At 34.1% G+C, this 25,743-nt stretch overlaps 1 protein-coding gene across 2 annotated transcripts; it reads left to right on the top strand.

Moving 5' to 3' along the window:
• Positions 1-973: 973 nt before the first annotated feature.
• On the top strand, positions 974-24,907 carry jeb (low-density lipoprotein receptor domain-containing jelly belly protein). Of its 2 annotated transcripts, none has more exons than XM_012292764.2 (4): positions 974-2,348; positions 2,549-3,792; positions 16,154-16,314; positions 24,738-24,907. In XM_012292764.2, the coding sequence occupies exons 2-4, from the start codon at positions 2,910-2,912 to the stop codon at positions 24,795-24,797; spliced, it is 1,104 nt and encodes a 367-aa protein (XP_012148154.1). In that variant the 5' UTR covers positions 974-2,348; positions 2,549-2,909; the 3' UTR covers positions 24,798-24,907. The 2 variants fall into 2 exon arrangements, with proteins under 2 accessions (XP_012148154.1, XP_003706560.2); XM_003706512.3 differs by having other exon boundaries at positions 974-1,725.
• The last annotated feature ends 836 nt before the right edge of the window (positions 24,908-25,743 follow it).

Genomic DNA, 25,743 nt, shown 5'->3' on the forward strand with positions numbered 1-25,743 from the left:
CTAATTGCAATAACACACGGTAGCATGAGCCAAGAAGGCTTATCAAAGCTCGTTAAGACTCCCGTTAACGTATTCATTATCATGTCATCGATGTCAGCGCGAGAAATTTAATTACATTAAATAATTAACGAAAAGTAAACAGAGGAATAACAGTTCGAAATGGATGCTATTAACGTCGTGTCAACATTAAGATCTCTCAAACATTTATTTATTAAATAACAATTTATTAAAAAATTAATTTTATTATCGCTGTAATTTTTCAATTATAGTTACAGCAATTTTTGCAAAAATATATTCTCTATAACCTAGCATAAATTATTTTATTATAACAGTTGAATGTCAAATGTTAATTTTCAGGATGCAACAAATTTGTAAAATGTATATTTGTATATTATTTTAAAGTATAATTTCTTTTTATAAATGTTTAAAGATTTAAAAAATATTGAATTATTAAGCCCCTCGTAGTGATAATTTCTCACACTAAAAATTATCCGTAAATTTATTTCATTAACACAGTAAAACATGTAGCAAACCAGTAAATTGTTACAAACTAAAAACAGTTGAAATTAACACAGGAATATCGAAGATAAAAATAATCTTGAATCAACTACGGCTTTGTGAAAAAATTTCATTCGAGGCACCATCGAAACGTCGTTTACCCAGCATGAAACGATGGATCAGTCGTTGCGCGGTTCACCCCATGCGTCAGGGGTTTGTTTCGCGTTCAAAAACTATGAAAAAAAAAGGCACAGTGGTTTGGGTCGAGTCGGTGTGCGTGTTCAATGCGGAACGGAAGCGTGAACGATGCACGTAGTGGCCGGGGCTACCCCTGGGTTAGCAGGGGTAGGTTCGGGAGGGGGTGAGAAAAGGGAAACGTCGCCGTCGTCGTCGTCGGCGGCGGCGGCGGCGTCGACGTCGGTTCTGGTGGGAGACGATGCGCGTTGTATTAAACCCGGTGACTATTGCCGCGCAGCGTGGGAGTTAGTTCTGGTGAGGGCGCCAGCCAGCTCACTCGCTAAACTAACCCGTCCCAACCCTTCGATCCTCCATCCCTCGACCTTCGGCCAGCAAAGCAACATCCACGGCCGCAACCTCCTTTAACCGACTCCGCGTTAGCCTGTTGTCGAAACCTTTTCTTTACTAAAACCGCGACTTCCCGGCCAGGCAGCCGGCCCGCCCAGAGGCAACGTACGAGACCCGGCAGCCGACTCGTGTACTGTCAGTTTTCGTCCTCGGGGACAACAACGCGCCCGTACTCGCTGGCGAGAAGCACGCGAGAGCAACACGGAGCACGACGTAAGTGGCTGGCCGTCTACGTAAGCAAGCACACACGCTCGGACACTCGAGGAGAACGAGCCTGGTGGACGACGTCGATCGACCCAACCGTTGGCGTTGTTTTCGCCCGACCGTCGTCGCAGCCGCACACTCGCAGACCAGCAGCAACATGCTAGCCGACTGTTCGCACCATTTTGTGTTCGCGTGATCGAGCGGGACACAAGCTTCCGGTCGGAACCGAGCGGGCACGAGGAGACGATTACCGAACGCTCGCGGCCGTCGAGGTCTGCCCTTGGGCGAGGAGCAATTTAGCATGTGCGACTGGACACGATTGATCTGAACAGACAGGGAAGGTTAACCCTCTCGTTGATCGTAACGCATGAGAAAGAGCCCGGTTTGGATATAAAGGAGGAGAACTCGCGAAGGTTTCGCAGCACCCCAGTCACAGAAGCAAGTATTCCGCACGAAACAACACGCAAGTGTATCCGTAATCGCAAACTGCACCCTTTCTTGCCCGACTAATTTATCTCTCTGTTCACGCGTCGCCTGTGTTGTGTCTCATACACTCTTCTTCTTCTCTCTGTTATGATTCGATGTGTACCGCTGTGTATCACTTTACTTGTTCACCGCCTTGCGACCTTTCGACACGCACTCGCCCGTCCGGTGTCTAATTAATTCCTTTCGCACCCACCCCGCATACACCCCTCCCCCTCCCCGGCCCTCTCGTTATATCGGGAGCACAGTTTTGCACATTTTTCGGGCACCTGTTGATCTCTCACTCGTCCTACATAGCCACTTTTACCGCACTCTAAAGTCGTTCGGTGAGTTCGATGTGGTCGCTGCACGCCGTGTCACCGCTCGTAGAACGTCTTGCCGGTACTGCACCAGCTCCCGTGCACCGGAAGTCGATCGCCGGGGCAACGGACCCACCGGCGGGTCCCTCCGAGGGCGTACGATCCGTAGGGACCGAACGCGGCTGTCCGCGAGAAGGCTTACACGGAGAGCTGGGCCGGATCGTTGAATCCCGCCGGAAGCTATGGTTATGGGAGCGAGCTGGATAGAAGGAAGCAGCGGTAAGCGATCGAACGGGAGACCCAGGAGAAAGATAGTTCGATTATGAGTACGTAACTGTGGCCGATCGATCGGGTTTCATTGTTGCCCATGTACTGTCGAGCACCCTGAAAAGCATCAGCACCAGCACCTCTGATCACGGCACTGCATTTGATCCCGAATCGGAGGGAGCCTTGTTCTTTACCTAACGACCTGATTTCAGGACGAGGAACGCGTCGTTAACGGGATACGAAGCTTGACACGCGGGAAAGGAACCGACGAGAATGATCAGTAGTGGTTCGAGCGCGTTTTAAGAAACGTCATCTCCCATGTGACGGTGGTAGCCGACACGGTTATCGATTGATCGCCGGTCATCGCTCATCCGCGTTTTCTTCCCCCGCGGACTTCCCCTATCCCCGTCCAGCCTCTAAACGAACAAAAAGTCGGCCTAAACCCCCTAAACAAGTGTTGTGCCTTTCGATCGGGCAGCGAGGCGAGCGCAGATCCGCGAACGTAGCCGGGTGACACTGAGCAGGCCTCGTCAGTCGTCGTCTACCAGGACGACGCATCAAAAGGACACATATATGATGGCGGTGTGCATGTTCTGGCTTCTCACGTACGTGGGACAAGGGCTAGATCTGGCCGTGGGCAATCGGCCGGTGATCATCATGCAGGGCGCACAGCAGGAACAGGACTACCGGCACGGCGGCATCAGAAAGAAGAGCGAGCTCGGCTCCTCGGTTGGCAATAACCTGTTGCACTTCAGGATATATCCTCCCGAGGCGTCTCACCGGGACGACTTGTCCAACTGGTTGCTGTTGAACGACGAGCCGCGGATCTCTTCGTGGACTCCGGCCGGCATATTGATCGACGACATGATCAGGGAGCCCAGGGAGCTGCAGACGGTGTTCTTCGCCCTCTCGCCGGCGATGCTGAACGTACTCTACTCGGAGTACATGAACACCGCCACCCAACCCGGAGAACAGTTCCTGCACCCTGTGGAGGATCAACCGAACGGTCATATAGGCCAGCAACGTATGAAGAAGCTGCGGATAGACTGCAAACACTCCAGGAACACCGTTAGTCTACCTATCAGGGTGTGCGACGACGAGGCCGGCCGTAAAACGCTCCCGGAAACCAGACAATCCAACTACGACGATCTATTCGAGCAGAAGAAATTCAACGCTGCTGCGAACCTGAAGACTGATCCGATAGCGAGGGCTGACAAGTCCAGGGATTATCAGGGACCCGGTTTCGTAGCCAGGCCACCGTTCCCGTTGGATGCTGCCAAGCTTCCTGGAAAGAGAAGCCAAATGCCTGTCGGACGACGCTCCATCGACCTACCCGGTGAAGCTGCCCAGCATCAAGCTCAACCTCCGTCATCCCCTGGGAACAGCGTCAGCGTTGCTTCTCAACTTATGCTCAGATCAACCAGGGGTAGCATACAGTACGACGTGCCGCAGATTGGTAAGTGGATCAATTTTTAAGCTTCGATCTTGTGAATCTTTTTTATCAAATTCCACACGAAGACTTTCCTGAGGGACATAGAGACATAGGTTCATGTACGAATCAAAAGTTAGGTATAAATAGGATTGTTATATTGATTCATTTACAGAATATTACATGAGAATTAAGTTTTCAAACTCTATGAAAGTTACGTTTCGATAAAAATGTCTTGATCATTTTGATGCGAGCACAAAAAAAAATGTGGGAATGCAAAGTTTCTTCTGAGTTTTGTGTCCTGAAGTTCCATTTTGAATATTAATTTGAACGGGGTGGAAATTTGATTTGAAATTGAAGAGAGTCGATCGATAGGTATACTTTGGGGGGTCGATAGATGCTGTTATGTTTGACGAACTCTCGAATTCGATAGGGGCAACTAATTGAATGGACATCTCGCCTTGAACCTAAAACGAGCAATTTTTCATCGGCGTGAAAAATCGAGGGGTTGAAAAAGAGAGGATGCTCGGGGAAAAATGGAGGGCAATTTCTTGTCATGGTGCCCACGAGTGTCCTTTAGATGTCGTCCCCTACAATGCAATTTTCCGATGTACCTTATCATTGCCGAAACTCCGCGAATGCTTTTGAATTGCGATATAGAGTGTTCTCAATCATTCGCTGACCCCGAATCGAATACTTGCAGAATTTTTACCCTCTGAACTTTATGCAACTGACGTGAACGTTTATTCAATCAAATGGATGATTTAGTGAATTAAATTATCTGTTGCAATGTTTGGCATTCACTACAATTTTTTAAATTGGAAAACGTTGATCGCAATATTGTGCAACTGTTTGTTAAAAATACGTGAATTGATTTTATTTGGGGTGTTTTGGTATGGGAACAGTGGAGTATGATTTACTGAAAAATAAGTTGGGAACATGAAATGACATTTTTGTTTTCAAACTTGTTTTCGAGAAAATTGATTTATAAAAATGTTCAAAATTTTGTCAAAGATGATTTTGATCATTTTCTCACTGAAAAAAGAATCAGTTAGATTTTCTCACTGATTAATTATTTAATTAACTATAAATGCAATTGTTCGTATTATAAATGAGTAATTCTATATATGAGAATGTTATGGATTTATGTTTGTAGTAGTTAGTAACTATTAATTATTATCGATGATTTGTAATTAATTATTATCAGTTAATATTTGCGATGTTCCTGTGTACGTAAATTTGTCGGGTGCGTATCGGCCAAAAGGCCAGATGAACCTATAAGATTTACATTACTCTGACTGCCAATATATCAGCCATGTATAGTACTAAATATTTATCAATTTTTATTAAAAAAATAAATATTTAATATTGTAAATTATTATCTAAATAATTAGCTTAGTGATTAATAATACATTTTAGCAGTACAAATTTATTGATTTACAGCATTTATTAATTATAAAAATCATAGTCTTTCTTGTGGTAAAAAAATGTTTCTAGATTTGGGGACAAACATGTAATTTTTATTACTTATTATATTTAATATTGGTATGATTAGTGTGAAGTTTGATATAGGGATTTTGGGATATAGAAATGTGAAGACATAGTGGAGACATTCTAGGGATTTTGTATGAGTAGAAATGCGAAAATCAAAGAACCTACACTTAAAAATCTAGAAATTTAAGAATCTAAAAATCAAAAAATTTAGAAACTTAGGAACCTACTAATGTAAGAATTTTTAAGTCTAAAAATGACTCTAGAAATTTGAGAATCTAGCAATATAGAAATATGAAAATTTAAAAATCTAGGAATTTTGGTATTTAGGAATTTGGAAATATAGGAATGTAAAAATCTGAGTATTTAAAAATTTTTAAATCTAGGAATTCTCTAATTTAGATATTTGGACATTTAGGAATTTTCTAATCTATGAATTTAGGAATCTAGGACCTACCTAATTTAGGGGTCTAGGAATTTGGATATCTAGGGATTTACGAAACTAGGATTATAGGAATGTGAAGTTCTAGAAATTCAGGAATATAGGAATTTAGAAATCTAGAAATCTTTGAGAATATGAATCTAGTAATATATGGTTTAGGAATTTCGGGATTTAGCAATTTAGAAACTCTCAGGAATTTAGTAATATAGGAATCTAGTATTTAGAAATCTAGAAATCTAGAAATTTAGAAATCTAGAAATCTGGAAATGTAAAAAGAAATCTAGGATTACAGAATTCTAGAAATATAACATTTTTTGGGTTTAGGGATTTAAAAATTTAGGAATCTAGTAACTTAGGAATTTAAGAATTTAGAAATCTAGAAATCTATAAATGTGAAAAGAAATCTAGGAACACAGAATTCTAGAAATCTAAAAATTTCTGGACTTAGGCACCTAGAAATTTAGGAATCTAGGAATTTAGGAATCTAGAAATCCAGGAATCTAGGAATCTTTGAATCTAGGAATTTAGGAATCTAGGGGCCTAGGAATTTAAGAATTTAGAAATCTAGAAATTTAGAAATGTAAAAAAAGTCTAGGAATACAGAATTCTAGAAATCCCCAAATTTTTGAATTTAAACACCTAAAGATCCAGAAATTTAATAATCTAGGAATTTGAAAATACAGGGATCCAGTAATCCAGAAGACTGTAAACCCAGAAATACACTTCTCTAAAAGTTTAGGAACATAAAAATCTAACATGTTCCACTTCCACACTACATAAACATCAAAATACGTATTAGAACAATACCAAATAATTTTCCCTCACTCAATAATTTCACCACTAACATCAAAATTTTAATCACAACTATACTACAATACCGCAATAATTTGAAATTGTTCAAAGACCTTAATCAAAAACTGTTAACCGGATTATCGATAACAGATATCCCGATTAGTGTGGGACGATCCGCTTGTTCTCCCGAAAATCGTGTTCCCAGTGTGTGACAGTTGTTCTTCATTAACGTTAATTAACAGCCGTGTCGCGTAATTACCGTGAAAATTTTTTGCTCATTAATGTGTATCGATTCTTAAAACTGCGGCACAGGGTAGCTCGCTGTTTAATGACTTTTATCATGCCCGCTGATCACCATGGCACGCCCCGTTGATCACCGGGACGGATTACGAAGAAGTAACAACTCTGATCCTGCCCTGCGAGCATTGTAAGCTTGCAATACTTTTTCCACGAAAAACAATCAGGAAATGATAAACGCTCGCAACGGGTTACGAGATTAATTTCCTCGTGGTGTGACCTTTAAGAGGGTTCGTTTCGATCGAGTTCCGTTTTAGTTGTCACTTGACCAACCGTACGACAAATGAGGTGATTAAATGATCACCTGCGAGCTCCCCACTCTCTTTTATTCTCAACGTATTTTTCGTTCTGGGCTAATTAACACGCCTAACGAGAACGTAAATATATATGAAACGCGAAAGGTCGCGCGATTAATTATAGTAATTAATGCGACGCTGGACGAGTTTGTTTCGTTACATGTTTGCCCTCGTGCGATTTTTATTGGGGCTTGCAACTTAGGTTTTATTGGGCCTGTAACCACTATTAACCAAAGTTTTATTGGGCTTCAAATGGGCCTGTAACCACTGTTAATTAATTTTAATATTGTGGTAATTGTAATATCGTGTTACCTGAGAGGGTTAATTTTAATAGCGTGTTAACTGATAGTTAATTCAACCCTTAACGGTTTGCCCTCGTGCGATTTTTATTGGGTTGCAACTTAGGTTTTATTGGAAATGGGCCCGTAATCACTTTTAACCAAAGTTTTAATGGGCTCTAAATGGGCCTGCAACCACTGTTGACTAATTTCAATATTGCGGTAATTTTAATATCGTATTACTTGAGAGGGTTAATTTTAATAGTGTGTTAACTGATAGTTAGCTAATTCAACCCTTAACGATTACACTTTATTAAAAGAATACATCTGGCACACTGTGACGTTCAAGACCCAAGTCACTAAAAATACGAAGAAGCCATTCATTATTTTTACTTGAAAAAAATCATAAATAATCTTTAACAGTTATTTCAAAATATTTCACAACTCACTTCAGTTTTCGACTGACATTTTCAACTGTTTTTAGTTGAGTGTGAAAAAAAATTGAAAAAATGACGGTTGCCATAGAAAAATTCGAAACTGTTTTCGGTGTTAATATAAAGAGCTAAAATTTTAGATGAACGTTGTTGAGATAATAGTAAAAATACTGGTGTTTCAGAACAGGGGTTTTAATGGCTGAAATTAAAGCTAAATTTGTTGAGATTGTTTCATACTCGAGTGTCACCGTTAAGGGTTAATATTGTGTTAACTAATAGTGTTAACTAATTTTAGTATTTTATTAATTGATGAACGTTCTTGAGATAATAGTAAAAATGCTGGTGTTTCAGAACAGGGTTTTTTCAGACTTTCAATGACTGAAATTAAAGCTAAATTTGTTGAGGTTGTTTCATACTCCAGTGTCACCGTTAAGGGTTAATATTGTGTTAACTAATAGTGTTAACCAATTTTAGAATTTTGTTAATTGATGAACGTTCTTGAGATAATAGTAAAAATGCTGGTGTTTCAGAATAGGTTTTTTCAGATTTTCAATGGCTGAAATTAAAGCTAAATTTATTGGGGTTGTTTCATACTCGAGTGTCACCGTTAAGGGTTAATATTGTGTTAACTAATTTTAGTATTTTGTTAATTGATAGTGCTAACTATTTCAATATAGTGTTAATTAATAGTGTGAAATAACAATTAACTAATTTAATAATTTTAATTGCTAACGACTAAACGTATACAGTACGGTTTTAAAAAAAAAAATTGACATTTTCGTTTTTGTGAAAACACATTTAGGAGATGAAAACGTATTTTTCTCGGTAATGGAAAAACATTTTACGACACAGAAAAGCGTGTCTGAAAATTTGTTTTATTGAGGTACATTTTACTGTGCAGACTGCTTTGCAAAATATCCATTTATTTATAAATACAATTGTTTATTTACAATATTTTATAACATATTATCTTTAACATATGTTATAATACAAAATATGTTGTATTATAACATATTTTATACAAAAATGTATAACATAATTTATACATTTTTTATACATTTTAATAAATAATTTATACATTTTTTCATAATTTTTTGTACAATTCTAATATTTTTGAAAGAATAATTTTATTATGGAAATATAACTTTTTATGGACGTATGTCTTTTTCAAGGCTTTTATAAATATCTCCTTTTACGTATTTCACAATGTTATTGTAATACGATATTTTTATTTAAACATTTTATTAATTATGGGAAATTGATTTTCAATAAGAAAATTCATTTCTGTTAAACGTAACGAGTTGGTTAAAAAATATAATTTTTTTTAGAAGATCTTTCTAATAAATTTCTTTTTTGAAGGGAGAATTTTATTAACTATGTTACAGAGCACAACCCTTATATTTTCTTATAATTTAATACGATTTATATATTTTTCAATAATTCTTTATATAACTATTATATTTGCAAATAAGTAATTTTATCCAACATTCAAAAATATAATTTTTTAAGATTGTTTCTTTTTAAAATAGACTTTAACAATATTAATGTAACTCGATATTTTTATTAAAAAATTTCTTGATTTGAAAAACGTGTTGTTTGATAAGAAATTAACTTCTATTATGATCTTCTGTAAACAATAATTTAAGGTTATATTTTATCAAGTTAGATTTTTTTAAGGGGGTAGTTTACAATAAATGCGTTACTTTCCATTTCTATTCGTTTATTACTATCTTTTCGTTCTGTTACTTTTATTATAGGTTATACCTTGCAATATATTTGTAACTTCAAAGTATAAATTTTCAACTAATTACATGATACTTAAGTACTCTTTAAACACAATTTTTCTGAAATTCTGAAAACATGACAAAAATTTAGATAAAAGATTATGTTGAATAACATACATAATTTTTATGAATTAGCATTCCATCAGGTACTAAGGTGATAGTATTTGAAGATCGAGATACATCAAACCGGAAATTACAGGCGGACGTGGAAATAATGACGATTATCGGGTTATTATTATCGATAGATGTTATTCGCACCTGTTGCGGCATTACACGCGAATATGGGGCAACATGTCGGAAACCGGAGCTAGAAAAACCTACCACTTTTCTGATATAACACACTTATTTCTAAATAAAGAGAACCTTGAAAGAGTTCTTTACGATCTTTTTATTTCGCACGCTTTTGTCACACCCTCGACCTGTGCAAATAATTTTATACACCGTGTTCAAGTGTGCGTTATTCTGCCGGAACGAGTAAAAAAAGTTTGAAGATCTTTCGCAGTTTTTCCTTTTATTTCCTCGTCTCGATTTTATCGTCAGCTTTTATCGTTTCGTAATAAAGTCACCGGTTCGGATCGAGTTTGATTGTGGAGTACGCGTGAAATTGGCCCGATCGAAACACTACCCTTTCGAACCACCCCTTTCCGTTCAACTGAGAATTGAACGAGATTGATAGTCACTTGTTTGAGGCACCTGTTGAAACCCAAAGGTCACTGTTTCATTTGGGTTTCTTGTGAGTCGTTCATTTTGAAAATTACCTAAGTCACTTGTTTGTTAACTATAGTAACATATACTTGATGTTAACCATAATAAGAAAACATTTTACGGTTAAGTAAAATTACGATAAAGATTATTTAGAATATACGATAATTTTGGATGTATAAATTTTTGCTGTCATTTCGATAGTTGAAAAATTGATTTTGAATGTGGTCTGAGTTCAATACATTGATGATGACAGAAATTATGGATTTTCAAATGACTGCAGTGATTACAATTATTACAATAGTTTCTTTGTAACAACTTTATTTACATAAGTAATACATAAAAAATTGCTTCCATTAATAGCCTCCTGTAAACAAAAATAATATGCACATTAAGAATTTTTAATAATGTGTTATAAAAGAATAATACAAGAAATATCCAAATTTTAGGGTCAAAAGAGTATTTGTACACTTACAGTCTCATGAGACAATTTCTAATTAAATTTTAGATTGACATTTATAAAATAATATTATTTTATATTAATATTTTGTATGCATTCCTTTTGCATGTAGAATCCTAACCTCTTAGACATTGATTCTATTTTTTTATATCATGCAATTTTAGATATTTTTTATCACTCTTCTAAATTACCTAAATCTATTTTATTTACTACCTTTTATTGTATGTGTTCACCTTAAAAATCAATGCAAGGAGATCGTTGTAGACCAATGTTCAAGGTTTAACCCTCTAACCTCCATACCAAGTGTGGTTCAACATAACATTTCTCTTCCATCATAAATAATTCAGATAAATAGTTATATTTCTATTTACTTACTGTTTATAATAAACCAAAAATATACAGGATGGCTCACAACTATTTGCCATCTAGTTTTGCGTCATTATTATTACTCATAGCAAACAACGTTTTAGATGAAGTTGAATGGTTTTGAGAGAGACATATGCTGGTGGTATATTTTTTTTGTAGATGGACGTGTAAAGGACATATGAAGGTCATTAATGTTTTTTTGAATGGAATCATATATTTTTTATTGCATCCGCTGATACTCCTTCATATTCTTTATAAAAAAGTATTAATCTCTTTATGTGAAAAAATCAGTAGTTTTCATTATAATTCTCTCAAAACCATTCAACTTCATCTAAAACATTGTTTGCTATGAATAATAATAATGACGCAAGTCTAGATGGTAAAATGTGGTGAGTCACCCTGTATATTTTTAACGTACTACGTACTTTTGCGATTTTATTGAGAACTTGATCTATTTTGTAAATTAACCTCTTGTCCTACAATAACGTGTCACACTCGTGACGCACACTACAGTTCGAACGTGATAAACTAGATTCATATTTCCACTGCAATTGAATTTTTGGTTCAATTTTAATTATGATCTGCGTATTCGGGCATCACTGATAATGTGTCTAACATTTTAACTTTCTTCATCTGTCTTCACATTGTACGAATAATTAGCTACCTATAAATGACGCAACTGTACTGAAAATTGTAGGTTAAGTTGCTATTATCTAGCAACTTAAAGAAATTAAAGAATGTAAAGAATTAACAAAATTCAGTAGATCGAAGAAAGAAAAAACAAACAAGAAGAACCAAACAAAGAACGAAAGACGACCTTGTCTCGAAGTAACCGACGATATTTCTGTCGATTCGTTTCGAGTGTACACACATACATATACACACACACATATACACGAGAACACACGTACACGAATAAGGGTGTGGCATTCCGTTGCAACCAGTAGCTGCTGTCGGAAATAGTCGTGCATTGTAAGTAGTCTAGAACCCTGGTAAATTACTAGGTGGGAATATCGTTGAACAAGGCAGGGAAAAGACGTCCCTATCCCCTTTTCATTCGACCATTGTCCCAGGGCCAACAAAAGCTTCATTAGTAATCGATTGGGTACGAGACAAGAATTAATGGAAATCTCGTATGCACGCGGTCAATTAGCATTCTGATGAAGAAAGGGTGAGGGGGATTTCCGGAGAGGGTTGTTTTTTTTTAGAGATCGTGACACGAGTAGTTAATGGAACTCCGGGAATTTCAGTAAGAGTAGAGGACACTGTTTTTGTTTTAGAGTGGAGGTGATGTATTATCTACTCCTTTATTTAAAATTAAAGCTGCGACATTTGAAAAATTGCGAAATTTTGAAAAACAAAATGAAAAATTTAAAAATTAAATTTAAAAAATTCCAAAATTCGACTCCCTAATCCTAAAACTAAGTGTTTCCATAATTCCAGAATTCTAAATATAAAAAATTCCAAAATTCAAAAGCTTCCAAAGTTTTAAAGGTATAAATTGAAAAAATTTCAGCCTCAAAATCCAGAAGTTTGAAAATTCCAAAATTCGGCTTCCTAAATCCCAAAACTAAAAATTTCCACAATTTCAGAATTCTAAATATTAAAAATTCAAAAATCCAAAACTAAGAGCTTCAAAAAGTGCAGAATTCTAAAAGTCAAAAATTTAATAGCTTCAACAGTTCTAAATTGAAAAAATTTCAATCTCAAAATCCAAAAGTTTAAAAATTCCAAAATTCTAGTCTCTAAATACCAAAATTAACAAATGTAAAAACCCCAAAATTCTGCAAGCACAAACTTCAAAAAATTAAAAAATTTCACAGCTACCAGTTTGAAGAATTTCACCCTCAGAATAAAACATTTTATGTAAGAAATCTCAAAAAAAATTCCAGTTTCTGAATACAAAGATCAAGAGCTTCAAGCACCTAAAATTGTAAAATTTTTAAATTAACAAAATTCCAACGTTAACACTGAAAACTGTCAAAATATAAAAATTCAAAAATTAAAAGAAATTAAAATGAATTGAATTCAAAAAAATTAAAATGAACAAATGATTATTTGTTTTACCTTAAAATATATTTATGATTGCAAAAAAATTCAAAAAGTGCCCCCGCGAAATTACTAAAATTATGCAACAGCGAATAAAATGAAAAATATCCTCACCGAAGTGCAAAAGTTTCCAGAAAAATCGAAGGAATTGGAAGATTAAAAATTTGACGTTTAACAGCACTTCCCTGTGTCTTTTTTTAAAGACAATAGGGTATAGATGTACCGTAAATCGATAAAACAGTAATGCTAACAAGAACCTTGATATTTATCGATGGCTTCAAATTTCATACAATATGCATCCTTTAAACTGCAACCTTGTAAGAAATTTCGCTTAAAAAAATGTCAGTAATTATTGGAGGGTCGTGTCGATTGTTGCGTAAAAATAGTAACGATCGATACCGTGAACAGTGTAATAGATAAATTACACGAACCGCCATGGGAATAATGGTCAATTAAGGGAAACTGTATCACTGAAACGAAAACAAATATGGCGGAAATAAGATGTAAGGAAATGGTGGAACGCGATAGTATAAAATAATAGGAAAGAAGAAAAATAAACGAGTTACGAGCTTCTAAACATATAGGTATATAAGAAAAATAAAGGTGTAGTGAAATAACGATGGAGTGTTTTGAAATGTTGCCAGTAGAAAATAATGGAACGGAGATGTAGCAAAGAGATAATGGGGTGGGGATATTCGAGGAAGAATATTAAAAAGAACGTTTACCAGAATTGCGAATTATTAACACAGAAAATTAATCACATGTCATATTGAAATTGTAGAAATGTATTAAAAATATATTATACTGTAATGAGTATTTATCACACTCTTACTGACATACACCTATTAAAATTGTTAAATAAACAAACAGAAAATTACAAAAATAATAAACTACTGAAGTAGTGAGAAAGACATTGTCAAAAATGTAAAATAGTGAAATAGTGAAATAATGAAATTTTGAAATAAAAAGTTATCAAAATAATAAAACAAAGTATAACATTCTCAAACCCTTGAAATCACAAAATAAAGAATTAATGAGACTGTATAATTTAAAAATATTAAAATACGGAATTTTAACAGTATGAAATAATAAATAAACACACATCGTGATAAAAAATATTCAAAATGTCCCCATTCAAAGCTGTCCTATAAACTATATTATTATTATTTAAAAATTTTAAACTTTACAGACATATTTGATTATATTTTAAAATAAATTTCACCTATTTTTCACTTAAAGAAAAAAAACACATACATTAATTTAATGTATATGAAAGTGGCTATTTTATAAACTAACATAATATAATAAATCATTTTTATTTTTTGAACAAGAATAATATGACAGAAATGTTATTTTTACGGAAGTCACGGTCATAAAATTCAGTATACATAAAACTTGAAACTTCTTCGACGAAAAGAAAGGAAAACATATCGACGATATTCACATAATCCTATTTCACAAAATCAAGTGACGTGTACTTTATATGCCAGTAAAAAATTTGAAAGTCGGTCAACTCGTTATTTGAGAAACATGGTTCCGAGAAAAGCTTGTTCACAGTATCGCGTAACGATGCACCATTCTCCCACGTATCGCTCTTTTATAATCGTTATAACTTTTTCGTTGTTTCGAAGTCGAGTATGACGGTTTAAATCACTATAATCGAACAGAAAAACGTTATGTACATGTCCAACGTAACATCAGATGTTTCTAACGCTTTCATGTCAACACTTTACGTTCCTAACGTGCACGTGTTTATTGCAGTCGAACATTGCGTAAATTGCGTTACAAGATCGTCCGAAACAAAAGAAAGTAAAAGATGCGCACTCTTGCGACAGATTCGGATAACATCTTCTCACGTTGAGCATGAAATGAACCGTTTATTTTGAAAGTGCAAGTCCATTTTTGAAACAAATGAAGATAATTTATAAAATTTAATGTGATATTTTCATCTGTAAACAATTTGAAGAAAATAATTGAAATTCAAATGTTACGGTATGATTTAGCTCCGGTAAACTTTGGTAATACGAACAATACTGTCAAAAACTACAAATTGTAGAATATTGGCATAACCTCAACATGAGCGAGGATCTCCTAGTCTGTCTAGGTATCATTCTATTATCAGCTTGCAGGTTCTAGTTCAGTTTCTAATTAATACTCGACAAAGTTCGCACGGTTCTTGTTTCAGTATCGGTGCACAAAACCCCTTAACAACTTCTCTGTTATTTGTAAATTAATTACGTACAGTGGTTTATTTTATTAAAAAGAAATACTCAGCGATTTCAACAAGAATTATAACTGTGATCTAAAAGTGACGCTGGCAGGTAATAATAAGAAAAACAAATTCCTTTTCTGGATAATTACGCCGGTACAATAAAATCCCCTATTCCGAGGAATTTTAATATTTTTATTATGTTTTTAGCAATGAGATTTACAAGAATTGGTAATAAAATAAAAATCCTGAAATCTGGATTTGGATATGAAGACAACTCTGATCAAAATGATTTGAAGAAATTAAGAAAAAAAATAATAGAACAATCATTATTGATTAATTTACATAACTATTAATTAACAATTAATAATTACAATAATTCATTAATTTTGAAAGTAATGCAACTGCACTTGGGTATAATAAAACCATTATTTTTTTTAGCTAGGAACTATTGAACGCTATTAAACACTATTAAATATTAATGCATAATAAACATACATTCTCTAGTACCACAAACCAAAATTTGTCTATTAGTGTTAACGAATATTTTTAAATTTATTGAAATGCAAACTTTTAATCTCGCGATGATAATGAACTTGTTCTACATTTAAAATAAACGGCTCTTTCGAAGATATCTTCTCAAGATATCGTCTCAAATCGTCCGAAAATACAATAAACGAAATCGATTTTGTGAAAATCGGATTCGTTTATTATTTCTTCCGAACAAAAATATTATTCTTGACAATGGAAAACAATGATTAAAATCTTGTACTCCTTTTTTTTTACAGAATGTCCAATCTCAGAAGACGGGATGGAAAGGTTTGCGTGTCCCACTGCAGACAGAATGGGTAGATATCACTGCATCGACGATCACGCCTTGTGCGACGGTTTTATAGACTGCCCTACGGGCGAAGACGAGGACAGGCAAGCCTGCATGTTTTACAAAACTGTAAGTCTCTAATCAATCCTCTGGTTTGATAAAGTAGTCCCTAAATAACTCAATCAGTAACCTACAATCTACTACCATTTTTACACGGAGCTTTCGCTTCCTTATCCTTTCTTAGCTCTGACGGGAGTACATTCCACACGTTTTATTTAGCTGAAGAATTTTATTTTTGATGCAGTTATTTATTTCGGTAAAGGTATTCTCATATACTTATATTTTGTTTACTTTTATATACTTATACTTTTGTACTTTAATTATTCTTGTATTATTTATATACTTATAAAATGTTTATATACATATATACATATATACAATATACATATGGTTAGGTTAGGTATATATATATAATATGCTTAATCTAATCATACCATATATATTTATTTATTTATTGTATATGTATTATATATGCACATATTTTTATTTATTTATTTATTTATATTTTTATATATATTCTTTATATTTTAGTTAATCTTCCATAGTTTTACATAGACTTATACATCAGTTATTCTTGTACATATACTTGTATTACTTATATATTTATACTTCAATTATTTTTACATATTTGTTCGCATAAAAAAGTCTATGAATGTTCCATTTCTTTTAATTATTCTAATTGATCAATTTTACCTGAACAACCTTCTTATAAAAGATATTAATTTTTAACTCCCAGCTATCGAATTTAACCCCGTTTTCATAGTTTAATGAAGCTGTCCGCGAGGTACTCAATTAAAATATGATAAATCTTGCTCGAATTTTAATTACGTTTTAGATTCAAGTTTATGTCTGACTATAATTTGCGTAGTCAAGAATTACTGAATATAAAATAGGCATAACATTTACATTCTTTTTATTTGTTCTGGTATTGTAGCAGTGATAGATTAGTTCTGATTAATGCATCTGACAATTAAATGATACAACAGGGGTTGAAGACAAAAGTTAATCTTAATGGAGGACTTTATCAATGAACGATTAATTTTCAGTCGTTATTTGAGACTTCTTGTTACGAATAAAAATTAAAATAAATTAAGATTAATTTTATTTTTAATTTTAATTTTAATTCAAATTTTAATTTAATTAAGTATAGTTGAATTTCATTAAGCTTACTTTAGTTTAGGTAAGTTCAAAGTTCAATTCACTTTGGGTTAAATTCAATTCAATTGAATTCAAATTTAATTACATTTTAATTTAATCTAAATTAAACTGAACTTTAAATTTTAATTCGATTAAATCGCGTGTAGCTAAAGATCAAAATTTATTTTTTAAGTAATTTTAGTTAAGAAAACATTTATTTTGATTCTTAATTATAACTTATGCAAATTGATAACTAACAGTTTATAGGATAAGCTATCGTTATCTGTCTTATGGTAATTTATAGGATAACTGTTTGGTTCTTTAGGGACTATTTTCTATTTTATAACCTACACATATTTTACATTCTTAAAACTTTTGTTATATTAGATATTTATGTAAAATATTTTCGTATCAGTCTTTTTAATCATTTCTCATACATGTCCCGATATGAACAAGATTATTACTCGGTATAACAACGCCATATTAAATGTAAACACAATCTAGTTACAACGTTGTTGCTGTAACAGAATTTTTTAAAGAAAAGATACAGAGATTTTCATTCCTCAAATTATCAAGATAAGCAATAAATCGTAAAAAAGCAGCTGCTCTAACATTTCTTTAGGAGAACAATTCTTGCAAGAATTTCTAAGCCGAAAATTCTTTTCTTCGCTTACGTGCAAGAATATCTTTCAGGAGGGTGATTCAAAGAGTATTTTTTTTTCGATCTCACTTTCTAAAAATTTTCTATCCTTATATTGATTTTTAATTATACCGACTTTTATCTACAATTTAAGCGATTACAGGTGTTTTTATGATAAAATTGCACAAAATCAGATGTTAGTATTAAATCTCAGCAATGTCAATCGCTTAACTTAACCGAATTTGCATAGTTGAGAAATCAATAAATAATAAGTAATGTTAATTAAGAATAGTGTTTGAAAAAAGTGAACTTATCCGATTATTATTCAAAGTTTTGATGTAACTTGCTGTTAAACAATATTCATTCATTATCTACAAAAGATCTTAATTGCTTTATGATAAAGAAATCATTAATTTTATTTGAACAGTTCGAATTACCATGATTTCCTTAATTTACTTCCTGATTTAAGGATTTTAAACGAAAATTATAAGAATTGTCAAGAAATATTGAGAAGTTAGCAAATTGTTAATGATGAGGCAGAGTGAGGAGCATTGACAGAAGAATTTAATAAATATTTAACTAAAAAGGAGGGTAAGTTGTAATATTTATTACAAGTAGCGCAATAACATCCTAAAGAATATCCATCATATAATAAAAATGATTATAGACCAGAAAAAAAATTCTAGAACTTAAATACATAAAAGTATATTTATATTATAAATTAGATGGAATACCTATAATTGGTCAATACAAAAAATAACTATTGACAAATAAATAGTTTTAAATAAATAAAAAAATGGTCAAGAAATTTTATTTTTAATTTTATTGTGTATACTAAATTGCATTGAGCGATTTGTTAAATTAAAATTATTTAGCTGAAATTTTGAGGGGATTTACACCATATACTAACTTAGAGGGTAAGATCGAAAACAAAATTTTTTGAGGTACCCTAATCTTTCGTGCTCTATAAATTCGCGTCATCCCATGAATCCTACGAGATAATACAATTCATGGTGGATGAATATACAGCAAGAAAGTATTCACCGTAATGTTAGACTAATTTCACGCTCAATTCCCTCTGTTCTGCGACATTCACCATCCCCTCAAGCTCGCAAATACTCGAAAGCCACAGGGAGAACTAATCTCCCGGGTTGGGAATCTCAATTTACACACTGACGAGAGTGTAAATCTCTAAAAAAAGCTAAGTGTCTCTTTAATTCTTCCCTTTTCCCTTTGCTACTAAGCGTGAAAAACAACGAAGCAAAGATACAAGTTGAGAAACTTTTTCTGAAGTGAAAAAGAAGATAAAGAAACAATTTCTTTTTGGTTTTACAACTGGAACCTCTTCTCCCGAAGGAAAAAACTGATTCAAACGATAAAATATTGTGATAAGGGTTTTCGAATACTTGTTACAATTTATGAGGTACTTTACAACTATCTTTATTTCTTTTTTGGGAATTTTTACCCAGCTATTTGTAAATTTCAAAAGGAACGTTTCTTTATTGAAGATTGGATGATTATATTATTTTTGTATGTTGGCTATCACAGTGGAAATCGATGATTATGATCATTTTTGGTATACTTTAGTAGGTATATAAATTGTCAAAATTCAAAATGTTTAGTACTTCGAATTACCAGATTTGCAAATCTTGTGATGTATGAAATTGGATTTAGATATAATAATATCATAATTTTTAAGTATCCTGGTTTCTTAATGTGAACATTTCAAATTTTTATATTTCAAACCTTTTACTTTCCGGGGTTGTAAAATTACAAACTTACAAAGTTACAAAATTACACTTTGCAAACTAAGAAAATTACAAAGTTATGGAATTACAAAATTGCAAAATTGCAAAATTGCAAAATTGCAAAATTACAAAATTACAAAATTACAAAATTACAAAATTACAAATTTCTAAATTGCCAAATTTTCAAATTCTCATATTTCAAATTACCAAGTTTGTGTTATGCAAAGTAGCAAATCTCTAAATTCAAATTTTTCTAACTTTCAGCTTCTAAAATTTTCAAAACTTCAAATTCAAATCTACTAAATTTCTAAACCTGGGAATTGGTAAATTTTTAAATATTCATATCCCTAATTCTCCAATTCTATAAATCACAAAATTCCTACATCCTCACATTTATTCTAAAATCTGCAAATCTCCATATTCCCAAATTCTTTATTTTCGGCTTTTTCTATTGTCAAATATTTATAAATCCAAATATCCTGATATCTCCACATTTTTAGCATTCACAATTCCATAATTTCCAAATTTCCAGCATCCACAATTCCATAATTCCCAAATTCTCAAATTACCAAATCACCCAATTCTCAAATTTTGTAATTTTCAATCTCACATTGTCAATTTGTAAGTCCAAAAATCCTTAAATCCCCAAATTTTCAAATCACCGAATCTCCAAATATCCAAATTGTCAAATTTTCAATCTCACATATTGTTCAATATATGAATCCAAAAATCCTCAAATCCCAGAATTTGCAACGTATTTCCATAATACCCACATTCATAAATCACCGTACCTCCAAATCTCCCAAATTTTCAAATTTTCAATCTCACATATTATTCAACATGTGAATCCAAAAATCCTCAAATCCCAGAATTTGCAACGTATTTCCATAATACCCACATTCATAAATCGCCGTATCTCCAAATCTCCCGATTCAGCCAATTAATTTCCTCGAAATCCGCAACTATTAAACTTTCCAACAAATCATAATCCAAAGCCGCAAATGCCAGTCCTATTTCACCGAACGAAAGTTCCGTCACTGTAAAAGAACGAAAGCCCAGCCGCAGTCATCGGCTTCCCCGTTGAAATAAGCCGAGGGAAATAAAACACGACAGCCGCGTTCAGCATTTTAAATAACTCCACTCTACATTTGAACGTCGAGCAATACGCATTTTCCCCTCGTTCATGTTATAACGCCCTTTCCGCACGATTTTATCGCCTCCCTTAAAGGGACCATTTCCCAGAAATACCTTGTACGCGCTTTAACGTCGGTAGGAAAAAGCCGCCGAACAAGAAGGAAAAGTATGAAAGAAGGATGGTAATAAAAAAAAAAGACGAGAGAAAAGAAACACCTACGACCAGAGGGAAATCTGAGCCCCGTCTCGCCCTCTCGCGGATTTATCATTCTTCACATCCGGCGAACTGTTGACCTTTCTCTCCGGCTGATTCCAGACCCGGCCTGCCACCTCTTTGAAATCGATATTCGCTTCTTTTCCTTCCGGTTGGGCGAGCACAGCCACTCGAACCACCCTGTCGAGATATCTCGTTCAGTGGTTGCCGAAACCGGCTCACCTAATCAGCCTTGATACTTTGGATCTGATATTTGCTACCCTCTTGTCTATATCTTTTATGTTTTCTAAGCTTCTTTTTTTGTGGTTTTTATCTTATCTAGTTTTAAGTTCCCCAATTTTTCGCGATTTCTGCAGAGTCTTCGGAGCCTAGTTAGTGTTCTTCGAACACTAAGTAGCTCTTAGAGAACGTCTACATTGTGTTTATTACTGATACGAAGTACTGGGGCCAGTATTCTTGTCCGTAGGTAGTCGAATTTTTGGGTTTCTTGCTGACGTATCAGGTCTATCGTTGGAAGGAGGCAAGAAAGGAAAGAAACTGTTTTCTATTACAGATTGTTGAGAATTTCACAATTTGATGTTGTGAAAGTGTAGCGATTTAGGGATTCAGAAATTTGGAATTCTAGCTATTTCGGAATCTAAGAATTTGAGGATTTCAGGATTTAGTAATTCGCGACTCTTGGCTTTTGATGATGTTAAAGATTTGAGAATGTACAAATTTCGGAATGAAAGGATTTTGGAATGTAGGGATTTAGGGATATAGGAATTCGGAATTGTAAAAATTTGGGAAAGTTGGGATTTGGACCGTAGAGATTTGGAATGTAGAGATTTGTAAATCTAGGTAATTGGGAATTCAGAGATTTGGGAATATAGGAATTCATACATATACAGATTTTGGAATGTAGGAGTTTCAATACTTTAGTATTTGGGAACCTGGGAATTTGGGGATTTAGCAATTTGAGAATGTAATAATTTGAGACAATAGGAATTCAGAATTGTAGGTATTTGGGAATGTAGAGATTTGATAGCAGCGTTAACCTCTTACGCACCACTATGGCTTTCGCGGCTATTCTCTTTGTATAACGGCCCATTGGCTTTCGCGAATGCATCGTAGATTACATACCGCCATAGTGGCTCACTCTACTAGCTCACTCGCTCACCGTTCCAATTGAATGATCCTTTCATATGTTTTGATTCGCACTTATTTGCCTTCACCACATTGCATAAGAGTATTAACAAATCCCACAAAAGTACGTTACATATAAATAAAAGGTAACGCCAAGTTTAAGAACTATGGAAGCACCTCTTTGCACTAATACGACATTGGAAATATTTGGAAATTACATATTTTGTGAATTTTCTAAAAAAGTAAATTATCAAAGTTAAAGCATATTATATCTTTGGGAAAAATTATAATTTAATCATCAAAAACTTCATTCCAATGTACTCGCGTAGAGAATAGCATTGTCACACATTGTAGTGCTGTTTACGCGTAATTCGCGTCGAAGTCTGCCGTACAGAGAAGGGGCGCGTAAATTTCAGCCGTGCCTAAAAGATTAATAGTAACGATACTATACGAATTTTTATTTTGACCGAAAAGTGTTTTGAATATGCAACATAACAAATGATTGTCCTGCATAGTATAGTAGAAACTTTGAGTATCTTATATTATAAATTTGATATAAAAATTATTTTAATTCGTCAATTACAATGGCGGCTCGCATATATGCACTATAGAACTGCAGCACCCTATTTACACTTGAAGTTATCGATAACATAGTAAGTAAAATGTATTAATTGGTTCTTTTAGGATTTTATCAAGTTTCTGAATAAATTTTCTTTTCATACATATTTGTTTACTTTCACACAATTTTAAAATAGGGGGAAATTTTCTGGAGCACCCCCCTAAGTTCAGCTGCCACTGCTAACTTATAATTATAAACATTTTAAAATAAAATATGTCATAAACGACCGAACTCTGCCGTACAGAAGTAGCGCCGTGTAAACTTCAGTTATGCCTAAGAGGTTAACGAAGTCAGCACCGCGCATTCGAACTCATATTCGCACACGTAATCTAGAATAAACATATTAGAAAAACAGAATTTACAGAGTCATAAAAATATACCGATATCAAGCCACGTTGGCACATGAAGTTGATCTAGGTGTTGAGAAGAATTACAGTTCTACAAATTGGTCAGAACAGAAAAATGGACGCTTGGACTCACATGTAATTTCGGCGGTAGTATTGCCTCGAGCTACCGCAGACCAATTAGGCCAAAAACAATAATAGTCATATCTCGAGCGTGAGATAGTACGAATTAATGCAGTTGTTACTGTTATTATTGTCATTATTCTTATTTGCCGAAATGTAACACTAGAAATGTTCACGGATGGATAGATAACATCTTTTACTTTGGGTCAACTTCCTCACGCGCTGGGTTAACATCTGTATTTTTCTTCTTTCTCACAGAATCTTCGTTCTATTCGCGAATTGCATGAAGAATGTCTGACAAGGGAATATATCCAACCTGGTCACGTTTTCGATGAAACTTATCTGAGATATAGTTTTCAAAGAAATATTTCTCACGTATTTTCTTTCATCGACGACCGTGTGGTTTAAAGGGATGGTAATCGGCCGTAAAGTTTGGGGCTGAAAATGTTTTTTGAATATCTTGAGGACTAGAGGGTGTAGCTATTATTTTTTTTTTCAAATTGTGTGATTTTGACGAATCCAGATAAAAAAAGCTATTATTTATTTAATATTTTACCGAAATCTACCAAATTTAAATTTTTTAATTTCTAGGCTTCATAATTTCCTAATTGCCATATTACCAAATTACCAAATTACCAAATTACCAAATTATGAAATGAAATTTCAAAAATTTCAGATTATTAAATTCCAGATTATGAAATTATGAAACTTCAAAAATTCCTAAATTATTAACTAACCAAATCGCCTAATAATTAAGTTACCAAACTCCAATTTCTAAATTATCAAATTTCCAAATTACCAATTTTCCAATTTTTCAAATTTCTGTGTCCCAATGAAAAATTTTCCAGACACCACATTTCCAAATTTTCCAATTCCCAAAGTTTTAAATGATCAAATATATACATTTCGTAATTCACTAACTACTAAATTTCTAAATGATGAAATTTCCAAATTACCTAGTTACAACATTATCAAATTCGAAAATTCCCAAATCACCAAATTCATACTTCTTCAAATTTCCACAGTTCCAAATCACCAAATTTTGAAATTTTCATTTTACCAAATAGTGAAATTTCCAATTTTTTAAATTTCAAAATCCTCGACTCACCTCTCGCTCAAGATTTACTTCACCTACTTCGACAGTGCTGTAATTCAGTATAATATCAACTTTCCTCTTTTAATATAAATTAAAGAAGATTTAAAAATTCTTGAATAATCATTTCTAATTTTAATACATCTAAAAGTTAAAGTAAAAAAAACTGGAACACTCCGTATGATAAAATGAAATATAAACTTTGCTCTATAATTACGCACATTTTAGGCCGCCTCAGGCTGATTTGTGACCTTTTATACAATTTCATGTTAAATCGAAACATCACAAGCAAACGTTTCTGTTTCTTTGTTACAGACGAAAGCTCACCTTGACGTATTGGCAGATGCCATTTTGCGATGGGCAAGAGGACGCTAATTCCTTTGTTGACGACGAACCTCTGACCTATGCATAAAATCATAAGTCTGACGAGTTTACTTCTTTATACATTCACCTATATATATATATAAATATAAATATAATATATATATGATATGTATATGATATATTCTTATGTATGTGTACGGGTACACACGCTCTCCGTGTGCACGGACACATACCGAGGGTTTTCGTTTCGTTGCCAGCGAGTATTTCATCTTGCGAGCGACAGGTAGAATGGGATGAAGGTTTCCTTCGATAATTTCCCTCTTTTCTCCGGGGAAAAAACGTAACCTCGCAAAAACTCCATTTCAAACGTGATCCATTTAAATTTCTGTTCCCTTTCGCTCAACGATGCTATAAATTCAAACTTGTATCCCGGGATTCAAAATTATGTCGATTAATATCACCTAGCTGCAACATCGATTCTGACCCGAACAGAGACCGGCTAGCAGATTAGTACTTAATAATACAGATCTGGACTCTCCGGAATTGTAGTCCACGAATACGGAAGATCCCGTTGAGCCTTCATCCCCTTTTCGCGTGGGATCGCATTTAACCGAATGAAAGAGGTCCCGGGAAAAGGTTCTCTCTCGCTCGAGAGAAAATCCGCTCGCCAGACGAACGCCGGCTGATAAAAGATTCGAAACGCCCAGCTCGCATTCTCCCCGTTCTCCCGCATCATCTATTTTGCAGACAGTTCTCCTCCCTTTTTCCCGCGTAATTCGTAAACACGCGCAGAGAGAGAGAAGAAAATAAAGAAGCCAGAAAGAGTGCCGGTACACGTGCGGATGAATGTATGGACGCAAGTGCGTGACGTGAGAACGAGGGAGTGAGAGTGATATGTTCACGTTGAAATCAAACTCAGGGGAACGTAAATGATGAATCGTCTCTCGGAGCAGCATTCAGCCCCGAACGTGGCAGATCCGTGTTCGAATACCACACC

Source organism: Megachile rotundata, chromosome 15, assembly GCF_050947335.1.
Source record: "Megachile rotundata isolate GNS110a chromosome 15, iyMegRotu1, whole genome shotgun sequence".
NCBI classification, from domain to species: Eukaryota; Metazoa; Arthropoda; class Insecta; order Hymenoptera; family Megachilidae; genus Megachile; species Megachile rotundata.